The 12360-nt window shown below is 35.6% G+C and overlaps 1 protein-coding gene across 1 annotated transcript in view; it reads left to right on the top strand.

The window, feature by feature from the left end:
• Positions 1-12360, top strand: part of CFAP54 (cilia and flagella associated protein 54) — a 245943-nt gene that overhangs the window by 39202 nt on the left and 194381 nt on the right. Inside the window, exons 13-16 of the mRNA XM_054574504.1 lie at positions 1350-1484; positions 2639-2780; positions 6248-6324; positions 12075-12203. Of these exons, the coding sequence (XP_054430479.1) occupies positions 1350-1484; positions 2639-2780; positions 6248-6324; positions 12075-12203 (483 nt within the window). The remainder of the gene's footprint in view (positions 1-1349; positions 1485-2638; positions 2781-6247; positions 6325-12074; positions 12204-12360) is intronic.

The raw sequence follows: 12360 nt of genomic DNA, 5'->3' as shown, positions 1-12360 counted from the left end.
GAGTTCAGTTTTGTTTGTTTTAATCATAAACTCATTATCTTTCTAGTTCAGATATAATAAATACTTTATATTTCTTTGAAAAGACAAATAACTGATTTAACAGGACATATACTCATTCCAGATCACCTCTTGATATCCATGTGACATTCTGTTTAATTTCTTCATGTCTCTTTCCCACCTCCCATTTCCACTCCTCTTACCAGTTAACCTCCCCCCCCATTCTCTGCTATTATAATATTGGAATTTAAAAAGAAAGAGTATATAAACATTTCAAATTTGGTTTACCTACTACCTAAAGATGTTAGAGACTTCTTTTTTAGAGAGACAGAAGTAACCTAGAGTATTTGTTCAGACTGAGGTCTTTGGTGCTAGATTGCATGGGTTTGAATCCCAGTTCTGCTACTTTCTATTCACTTCATCTTGGGAAAAAAACAAAAACAAAACAATGTCCTTGTGCTTCAGCATGCTCATCTGTATAGTGGGGATGATAATAAAGTGGGAATGATGAGATGGTATTGATCTCATAGATTATGAGGATTAAATGATTTGGTATAGTTCTTAGTCTGTTCAGGTTGCCATAATGAAAAATGCCAGAGACCAGTGATCCCCAACGTTTTGACACCAGGGCCCAGTTTCATGGGAAAGCTTTTCCATGGACAGTGGGTGGGGGAGAAGGAACAGAAGCTCAGGGAGTAATGTAAGCGATGGGGAGCAGCTGTAAATACAGATGAAGCTTCGCTTGTTCACCCTCTGCTCTGTGGCCCAGTTCCTAACAGGCCGTGGACTGGTACCAGTCTGTGGCCCTGCCGTTCAAGGACCCCTGTTATAGACTGGATGGCTTAAACAACAAACATTTATTTTTTACAATTATGGAAGCTGAGAAATCGAAGATTAAGATACCGGCAGATTTGGTATCTGGTGAGGACTCACCTCCTGTTTTATAGATGGCTGTCTTCTCACTGTGTCCTCACTTGGTGAAAACTGAGAGACTCTGAGAATCCTTTTATAAGGGCATACTCCCATTCATGAGGGCTTCGCCCCCATGCCTCATTACTTCCTAAAGGCTTTACCTCCCAATGTCATCACACTTGGAGTTAGGGTTGCAACATAGGCTTTGAAGATACAAACAAGCAGTCCATGGCTGTGTGTTTATCTATCTTAGAATGTTGCCTGGCACCCATTAAATATCAACCATTTATATACTTTACTATTATTTTTTATTTTATCTGACTTATTTAAAATAAGATGTACAATGAAATCAGTGAGGCATACGTAAGCAATCAACATTGGTCACATGACAAATTCTCTGTCTTGTTATTCTTAATTTATTTTACCACTTTTATTTTCAGAATGTTCAGCCTGATAAAGAAATTGTGGTGGACATGATAATGTTCTTATGGCAGAAATGCAAACTAGGAATTCAGCGGACCAATATGTCCAGAAAAGACTTTGCGAAATTCACCCAGAAAATCAGTACTAATAAAGTATTCCTTTTTTTTCTTCACTTCTTTTTAAAATCATGTTTATTCTATAACAATTGTCTCAATTTTTCTCCCTTTGCCCTCCTCTACCCAGCCCACCCCACCCCCTGCTCCCACAGTCAATTCCCACTCTGTTGTCCATGTCCATGGGACATTTTTTGTTTATTGATAACTAAATTGTGATAATTAAATTGTCTCTATTTACCCACCTGTATAACTACTATTTTTAAAAATTAATTGTTGAGTGAGCTTTTCTCCTTAAGTGTATTCTCTGTATTTCTACCAGTTTAGTTTTGGGTAAGGGAGGTGTTTTGAGTTTTTAAGGGAGGAAAAATTAGAATGTGTCTGAGGTCACATGAGCTTGGATAAATTTAAGACAGTTAATATTAGAAAACAAACAAATAAGGAGATTCATGTTCTTTTCCTGCAGTAATATATTTAGACTATTTTAAAGAGCTATTCATAGGAAGAAAAAAGTTGAGCAGGTGAATATTATAACGTGGAAACTTAGGAGAAAATATTTTAGCAACAACACGGTCTCCAGTGATTCTAAGGCGTCCTGACACTAGCTACATTAGAACGCATGGGCAGGATTTTATCACATTCTCTGTTGAAGTGATGATGGAGGCATAAATATTGTTTGCTCATCTTAGCTCCCAAAGTGTGGTGCCTAATTTTGTACTAAGTTTTGGGGACATAAGCATGGAAGACAGTGTTCAAGGCACCTAGCGTGGAACCTAAAGCACCTGCTTCCCCCTCACTATTTTGGAGGACTTTAACAGTGATCATAACAGCTCTTTTTAGGAAGGGGAATGAGAATTTTGAGGATCATATTCACTGATATATAAAAATAACAGTGACTTTTCCATTATGGCTGTAATGCAGACAATAAGCATAAGGGAATCTTCTTTATTAATTTACATAAGCATATTTATTGTTAAGTATAATCTTATTAGGTTCATTGATCTTTATATTATTTATAATTAAGATGCACTAATAAGGAGGGGATGTCTGTATAACATTTTCATACAATTAGCAGATGGTGATTTGAAGGAAGTACTAAGTATTGAACAGTGTGACTCCTTCTATAATGTAATATACTTTAATTTGATTTTGCTGTATATTTTCTCCTTTTGTTTTTTGTTTTTTCTTTTTAGTGGGTTTATCTTCTGTGGCAAATCAATGAAGTAATTCACTGCTATAAAATGGAAGACATTGACATCGTGGTGGTGGCAGAGGTCACGTTACGATTAAGTGAGATATTGGAGTCTTTAGGAAACCCGAGAAGAAAATTTAAAAAATTTCTAGGTAAAACAGCAAATTAAAAGTGATGATATTATATATATATATATATATATATATATATATATATATAAAATATATATGCATTTATGCACATATAAATATATAAATATAAATTGGAATACAGGGTAACTTCTATTAATGGAAACTAGGTATTTCGATATTGTCTTTCATTGATGATTTATAATCAGAAATAATATAGGTTTAACCAAGTGGACATTAAAAAAAGGTTATATGCCATATGATTCGATGACAGACAAAACTCTGTCTTGTCACATTTCCCTTTTCTGTTCCCATCGCCACATACCCCTTCCTCATTCTTCCTATTTCCCCGTTTTTTTTTCTCCTTTTATTCCCTTGTGCACTTCCTCCTCTTCCATTTCCTGGTCCAGTGCATGTTTCTTGAAGGAAGAGAGCATGTTTTAGTCACCATTATATTCTTGGTACCCACCACAAGTTCCCAGCTCTGCCTACTCTCTGTTATTTAACATGGCTTTGCAGGTAGAGTTTGAGAGCCATGGTTCCCAAACTTTGATCAGGATCAGTATTACCTGGAAACTTGTTAAAACGCTAAGGCCCAGGCCCTATTTCATTTCAACTCTCCTGGGCCTTTCTCATCTTATTAGCTTACCAGGCAACTTGATATGCATTCAAGCTTGAGAACCACTGCTTAGAGGTATCTGGCTATCTACACGATCAATGTCCTGAGGCCATATTTAGAAATGTCCTGTCTTTAAATGCTTTCTCCTTTTTAAAAACTTTTATTGTGCAGAATTTCAGTTATTGAGAGAGAAAATAAATCATCATGTATGCGTCATCCAGAACTAATAATTATCGACATCTTGTCAATCTTATTTCATTTCATCTGTCACTGCAATGCTTTGCTTTTTCCTGAAGTGTTTTACAGCAGACATCATGTCATTTCACCAGCAAATACCTCAAAATACCTCCGCATGCATGTATGTGTGTATACATACATATATATATAGTGTGTGGGTGTTCGTCTGTCTATCTTTTGGTCTAACATCTTTCTTTTAAAACCACAGTGCCATCATTATTATATTCTACATGATTTGTGAAATTTTCTGTGTTCCTGATTATAGTATAAATATCTTAGGTTGGTTTGTTCCAATCAAAATCCAAGCAAACTCACATATTTTATTTTCTTATACATCTGTTCTCCCTTTCTAATCTATTACAGTTCTTCTCCTCACCCCCTTTTCAAGCCAGTTTTTTAAGAAATTGAGAAATTACACTGTAGGATTTCCCGCTTTGTGGATTGGGCTATATGCATCCTTGTGGTGTCAATTAACTTGTTTCTCTACCTGGTAGTTAGGTCTAGAGGTTTGCTTAGGTTCAAGTAATATCTTGTGTAAAAGAATTCTTCTCAATATGTTATTTTTTTGGCAAGATACTTCATAGGTGGGGCTATCTGTCTCTTGCATTGAATCAGGAAGTATGTAATGCCTGGTTGCTCCCCTTTTTGTGGTGTCAAGATTTGTCAGTGAGTTCAGGTGTTGTCAGCCTCACTTTTTTCCTACGTTGGTTTCTTCAGAAGTAGATTCTGAGGCAAGTTGTTGAGTGAAGTAGTTTACTTGGGACATTATCCAGGGAAGCATGGTGGTGGAGTGGAGAAGTAAGACAGAGGAAAGGAAGCCAATACAAAATTCAGTAAGTTAATGAAAAGTCTAGGTGAGTCCGGGACTTGCTCCCATGAGGGACTGTTAGGAGATCATATAGAACATGCCTCAGAGAGCTGGGAGGTTGGAGTATTTATACAACTTTTATATGTTATTGTTTGAAGGCGACTGGAGGGAGTGGGCATGAGAAGCCAGGTGGTGCCTCAAACTTCTATCATTCCTTCTGCATTTATTATATTGAATTGTTCAATGAAGAACTTCATTAGCTACTTGGTTACTTTGCTTAGTTTTGATTGTGTGGTAGACATTATATTTACTAAATATTTTATAGAAATAATTTGAGACCTTAGGTTGTTATCTTCTTCCAAAGATTTATCCTTGCTTTTACTAGATGTACAAAGGCACTACTGCTCCAGGATCCCATTAGTCCAATTTGAGAGATTAAGATAATTTGAAGCAGTCATGCTCTCTCTTTGAAGACCTATTTTCAGTTTACTCTGACTCCTAGGATCCCTTCTGTTCTCACCCTCGGTGGGTCCTGGATACCAATCCTTTTTGCTGTAGCTTGTCAAGGCTGTCAAAAGTACCCCTCAGCTTCTCAGCTTCCCTCTCTAGAAATGACAAAATCCCCCACTGGGAAAAAAATCTCTGATGCCATTTTGTACTCTCTGGGCCCCCTTCTGAAAATGCAGGTGATGTTCCCTTCTCAAAGCCCCAGCCTTATGTTGAGTTTTCATCACTTTCATGGCTTATGCATGAGGGAAACATGTACTTTCCAGTTTTGCTAGTTGTCTTTAGGCAAGAGAATTTTTCTAGATTACCTCTTTCTGGAAGCAAAAGGCCCAATAATTACTTTTTTTTTGTTTTTTAAATCTCTGCCTTATTCAATGTTAATATTTTATTTACTAGTTACTTTTGGGAGACTATTATATTGTTGTGTTTTATACTCTTTAATTATAAATGGCCTATATATAACTTATTATTATTTTTTGTTAAAATGTTTGATTTCCAAAAAACTAATCAATATTGGAGCACAGTCTATTTATGAATTTGGAAACTTCTACATTTATGTAATGAGGGGTCATCCCCATGTAGATACATAAATTCATATAACTTTCCCAAAATTGTTTTTCTCATCACCTTATTGGCACATAAAACATAAAGTACAAGTCATTCTCTTATACTAATTATGGCAGTGTGCTTCAAAATGCTTATTAGGCTATTTATTAAGTAATACATTATTTAGTTTAAATTACTGGACAAATTTTAAGACAGGAAGCTAACAGTGTCATATAAATATTTATAATTTATATTTCTCTAATTTAAACAAGCCCTCTCTGATATTTGTCTAGAATCATAAGGCTTCTGCACTATTGTTTTCTGAATGGTTCTAAATTGACTTTATGAAAGGAAAACCAATTCCTTTACCCTGTTTTATCTGATTGATAATCAAGAGTCTTGATTTGTTTTGTTGTATTGCAAGATGCTTTTATAGTAACTTATAAAAAGGAAAAAAGTAATTATGTAGAAGAAACAATGTGGGATTTAGTCAAACTCTAAAATGTTACATCATTTCTAAAATCTTGGGTAATTAAAAAGATAACCAGCTTAGCATAATATTTTTTATGATTATGATTCATTTTTCATTGTTCTCTTTTTCTTTTTTCGGGTCCTTCCTTCTTTCCCTTTGTTTGCTCCTCTCTCCTACCCTCTCCTACTCTTCTTACTTTTCCCCCTTTTCCTCCTCTTCCTCCTACACTTTCCTCCCTCTCTTCCTCTCTACCTCCTCCTTTTCTTCCCTTCTTTCTCTTTCTTTTTTTTCAGGGGCATCTTTCAGTAAAGGGACTGATGAAGTTATTGGGACTCAGAATGGGGATCTGGAAATTCTTCCAATATTGAAGGTATTGCAAAATATTTTTTAAAATATAATTAAAACATGAATTTTATGTAAATAATATTAAATTTGTAAATGTAGAATGGTTAATTATAGAAATAATTTTGAATATTTGAAATTTGATAGTTTATGGTTTCTGCATACATTTAGAACTACTGGGACATTTTTCTACCTTTTGCTTTTGCTCTAGAAAAATATTCAATCAGCTTTAAAAATAAGCTAGTTAGCCCTGACTTGTGTGGCTCAGTTGGTTGGGCATCATCCTGCAAAGTAAAAGATCACTGGTTTGATTCCCCGTCAGGGCACATGACTGGGTTGCAGGTTTGGTCCCTGGTCAGGGTGCGTATGAGAGGCAACTGATCAATGTTTCTCTCTCACATTGATGTTTCTCTTCCTCTCTTTCTCCCTCCTTTCTCCTCTCTCTAAAAATGAACAAAATCTTAAAAAATAAGCTAGATAAAATATCTTAAAAGGATTTGTAGTTACATTACTATTGATGTTTTGAATGTGTTGTGATTCATAGACTTTCAGAGCAGAGATATCCTACTCTGACAATGAGTTATTACCTATTTAAAATGTACTTAGAACCATCCCTGACACATGGTAAGTTTCCAGTGAGTGTTAGCTTAAGAGAATAAAGGAGGTGAGGGAGATGGTTGGCCATCCCTCTTCTTGATTATGTTTTTTCTTACATTTGAATTATTTATATATGTTATGGATCATGTTCTATAGATATGAATGGGAGCCTAGGGAGCTGTTTCATATGTGTAATAAACATTCATTCATTTACAGGCAGGAACTAGAATAGCATTTTACAGACTCCTATGTGATGCTAGAATTATGATTTAGAAGTGAATGCTATGGTCAAGTAACTTTGGGTGACTTTGCATTAAACACAATAGGTTTCTTACTGTAAGACTTATCAGAGGCATTAATTTGCTTATGAGTACTGTCGTTTTCCAAGGAGGAGACATAAAATCCCCTATGTTCCATTATTTGAGAATAAACCCATTTTATACCCTACAGATTACCTACTTAGGACATGGACTGCAATTAAAAATACTTTTTTTTTTTTTTTAGCTAGGAAGCCAGTGATCTCTAGGTTCCTAATTAATTTAAAAACTATAATTTTTACATTACAAATGTTGTATTAATGTTAGAGGACATTTTGAAGTATAAAAAATAAAGAAAAATGCAATTTCACTATAAACCTAAATAATATCTTTTAAAAATATTCTTTCCTAGTCTTTTTCTTAGTCTCCTTAAAAATATAATAGCCTTCTGATGTTTTTCTTAACATTATTTTACCAACACTTTTCCTCTTGCTAAATGTTAATCCCCATGATTACCACATTTTTCTCTGGCAAATTGATTTGAATAATATGACATAAAATTATTAATAGTAAGGCCATGATAAAGAAGACCCATTTCCCCAACTACCAGCTTAAGGAAACAAAATATTACTAGTACTAGTAGAGTTGAAACTCAAATCCTTCACTAACCCCTCCTGACCATATCACCTCCCTCTCACCCCCTGCCTGGGAGTAACTACTGTTATAAATACAGTGACTATAAATTCTAGGCATTTAATGCTGTGCTTTTATTATGTGTGTGTGTATTCTTGGGCAGTAAAGAGTATTGCTTTTACGTTTATATCAGTAGTGTCACACTGTGTATGCTCTTCTGCAGCTTGCTTTTTGAAACTCAATATTGTGTTTGTGAGATTCACCCAAGGTGATTTGTGTAGCCATAATATTCATTTTCACTACTATAGCCAACTTGCTCTAAGTCACACAGTAAGTGGCTTTGAGCTTAGATATGTTGCCCACAAAGTCCAGGCATTTAGACACTATGCTATGTTGACTCTTGGTTATAAAAAGGTATTTTCAGGATATTTTTATAAGAGATATTTTTCTTTTTTTATTGTTGTTCAAGTACAGTTGTCTCCATTTTACCCCCACTGCTCTCCCCCCAACCCACCCCCACCTCCAATCCTCAATCCTACCCTCCTTTGGCTTTGGCCATGGGTCCTTCATACATGTTCCTTGACTACCCTTCCCCTTCTTTCCTCCATTATTCCCCGTCCCCCACCTTCACTGGTCACCGTCAGTTTGTTCTTTATTTCCCTGTCTCTGGTTCTATTTTGCTTGCTTGTTTGCCTTGTTGATTAGGTTCCACTTACAGGTGAGATCATATGAGGTTTGTCTTTCACTGCCTGCCTTATTTCACTTAGCATAATGCTCTTCAGTTCCATCCATGCTGTTGTGAAGGGTAGGAGCTCCTTCTTTCTTTCTGCTGCATAGTATTCCATTGTGTAAAAGATATTTTTTTAATGCACAAAAATACAAGTCCTAAGAAACTGGATACAAATCAAATATGAAAGGACTGAGGAGGACTGGGAGGCCACTCTGAAATTACTTTCTCAAATGAATGTTCATCTAATTACAGGTTTCAGGGAATGCGATTTTTGAGTTTTTTACACTGTATTATGTCTTCTGAAGAGAGCTAGAGTTAAGAAATCTTAAATTAAAAACAGAATGTTTGAACTGCATACGAGATTGAGGTGGTGTAACTGTCTGCCAGTGGTGTTTTCACGGATTACTTATAGTGTTTGCCAAATATACAGCTTCCTGTTTCCCATTTCAGACATAATGAATCATAATTTCAGGTGTCATCATTTCAGAGCTTCTTAAAGTTGTTAATTCAGGTATGTGCCTCTTGAAAGTTCCCAGATAGAGACTTAGGGAACAAGACTTTGAGAATCGCTGGCTTAGTGGGCTGGCACTTACTCTCCAAGGCTTCCTGGGGCGAGGACAGGATCACTAGTGGAAGTTCCAAAGTCCTAGGTTCTGGCTTGTGATGGAAAATTTCTGGCAACGGATGCCACTAAATGAAATGGGTTTCATAGAATGTGGCAATTTTTCCACAACAACAAAAACTGAACATCACTTATGAACTATTGCTGTTATTTAAATTAGAAAAATGTGTACTTCCCTTGAGATGATTTACTGTCATCTGATGGGAAACTGTCAAAATAGGTACACAAGTCTGATGACAATATCGTAAATGCATCCCCTAAAATTGTTCAATATACAACCTTCCCCTTATACTGGGGCTCACGGTAGATGCACTAGAGGTGATTCACGGGGGAGGTCTAAGGTCACAGCAGTTAGTGCTGGGAGACCTGGAGTTGAGTTCTGACTGATACTGACTGCTTGTGTGATGATGAGTAAAACATTTCATCCATAGTGTTTGTGTCCTCATCTGTAAAATTATAACAATAGTACCTATTCCACTTGCACTATTTAAGTTATGCAAGTTAAACTAGATATTGGGAGCATTGTGGAAAACAGTACCCGGCCTATGGTAGCCATTCAGTTTTTCTCCTGTTTCATACAGAGCACTGCACGTCCACCTAGGACCTCCGACCCATGTGAAGGGGAATGAAGTGGGGAGAGAGTGATAATTTATTGTAAGGACAGTCCAGAATCCATATGCTCACCTAGCAGAGTCTGTCAGTGAGATAGATTTTATAGCTCGCATGTACACATACAACTCTTTTACAAAATGAGGTGCTAGTGTGCTTATATAAAATAGTATTTTAGAATTATACTGAATATATAACAGCTGTTTTTCAACAAATGGATTATAGAATTATAACGACTCATGACTGTCTACCTCATAGGACTATGGAAATTTAAAAATTAATCCGTATAAAGCATTTAGCCTAGTACCTGGAACACGTTTTAATTAAATCTTAACTGTGATGATGAAGATGATAAGAAAGATGGTGGTAGGGATGATGACGATAGAATGTGGGTGTGTGTGGGGAGTCTGAAATTTTTTGATGTCAAAAAGATATCCTTAGATACCTTAGTTTCTGGAAAAGCAGCAGACTAGATGACCTGAATACTCTTGCTCCAAACTAGATGAGCTTGAATGGATGTATGTAACCAAATTGTGTCTGATCCAGGAATGCAAGGATGATTTAACATTAGAAACTCTATACTGCAATACACCGCTTTAGTAGATGAAAAAAAGTATGACCACCTCACTAGATAAAGAGATTCAATCAAAGCATTTGAGAAAATTCAACAACTTTTTTTTTAAAGGATAAGTTAGGAATAGAAATTCTGTATCCCATGAAGGGTATCATCTGAAGACCTTCAGTGAGCGTTATACCTATAGTAAATAATGAAAAGCAGTCCCTTTATACTGATGTTAACAACATATCTTATTCTTCTGTCCACGTCCTAGAGGGCTTAGACTACTGAGTTAAAGAAAAAAAGCAGAAAAAAAGATATAAGAACTGCAAACAATGTACCAACTTTGTATTTATTCACTGACAAATATAATACATTGCACATTTTTAGCAGTAGCAGTCTAAATGTCCATCAGTAGAAGAGTGGACAAATAAATTGTGACATATTCCTGCGTGTAACAACAATTTACTGCGGCCATGAAGATGAATGAGCTGGAGCGAGCTTGAGCCAGAGCAAGCTTGGCATTATTGCCATTCTCTTGTGTGCATTATGAGATGGAGGAAAACCTGCATCTCATTTCTGTATGGTTCTCAGTCAGTCTTCCAATGAGGGACATTTGCATGAGTTTGTAATGCATTAGAGAAAAGAGAATTTTTATGCCACAGTGGCAGATGGAAGAAGTGAATTTACTAGCCCTAATGGGCAAGCTCTTGCAATTTACTTGCTTTAGTGTAGTAGATCCTTGAGGTTGCCAGCTACCTCCTAGATTCTTAGATCCACAGAGGCAAAATAGTCACTGGCAGCTTTCCTGATCTTTGCTCCCCAGGCCTTCCAATAGTGATAGACACCGCCAGCTTTGTATATGAATTCCCTTTCTGTTTGGAATATCTAGAGTCGTTCTGTATTCCTAACCAAACCCTGACTGGCACATGGAGTTACACACACCAGCATGAAAAACTTTCAACAACATATGGTTGAATAAAAAAAGCAAACAGCAGAATTTTATGAGTGAATTAAAAATATGCAAAACAATAGTGCATGTCATTAATGGACGTGTACACATTCAGTAAAAGTTTAAAAACATGCAAAAAAATGTAGAACCAAATTCAAGGGCAATGGCTACCTTTGGGGCAGAGAAGAGCAATGTCATTGTGGCAGTTACACAGGGATTTCGACTCTTTGCACGTATGTGTTTGCTTTATTTCCTAAATTTTTTTCTGTAGAAAATATGGAGAGTTAGAAAGTCTGAACAAAATTTGTTGCTTTTTATGTTAGTTAATATATATGAGTAATTACATGACAAAGTTATTTATTTTTTGAAAATCAAGGTTGACTTTTGAATTTGATGGATTCTAAGTGTAAGTTTCTAGCTCTGAGATTCTGAGGTTTAAAAAAATTAACTTTCGAAATATGTGAAAGTTAACTTTTAAAGTATGTGAAAATGACAAATGAGTTATATTTAAAAAATTTACCTATGCATTTGGTACACTCAGAATTCTGAAAACCATAAAAGTAAGTTGCATATGTGATGGTGAAAAGTCTAATTTATATTTGGAAAAATGATGAAATGTATTCATTATTTTACCTTCATTAATAGTACTCCATATTTAATCAAAGACAAATACTTTTAGTAAGAAATATAACATTGTTAACATCGGATAGACTATTTACATTTGTTACTTGTTTTGAATTGTTTTTGAAAAGAGTTTAGAAATTCTGCATATGATTTTTCCTCAACTTTCATTTTTATTTTTTGTTTATAAAATCACTTTAGAAAAAACCCTTGGAACAGTTATTTTTGGCTTATGAACTTCTTGACAAAGCAATTGGTGCAGTAAATTTCAATTGCATGTTAACTACTTTGCCAAATGGATCCTCAGTGTTTGATCATTACTATGCCAAGGTAAGAATGGGAAACTCTTAATTTAAATGTTTTATTGTTTATGTTATTGCATTTGTCCCAAATTTCCCCCTTTGCCCTCCCTCCACCCAGCCCCACCCCTACTCCCACAGTCAATCCCAGGGAAAATCCTTTCTTAAAAAAGATTTTATTCATTTAT

Source organism: Pteronotus mesoamericanus, unplaced genomic scaffold, assembly GCF_021234165.1.
Source record: "Pteronotus mesoamericanus isolate MK-2021 breed Mesoamerican mustached bat unplaced genomic scaffold, CSHL_Meso_final contig_263, whole genome shotgun sequence".
Classification (NCBI taxonomy): Eukaryota; Metazoa; Chordata; class Mammalia; order Chiroptera; family Mormoopidae; genus Pteronotus; species Pteronotus mesoamericanus.
This window is presented reverse-complemented; position numbering and strand designations above follow the sequence as displayed.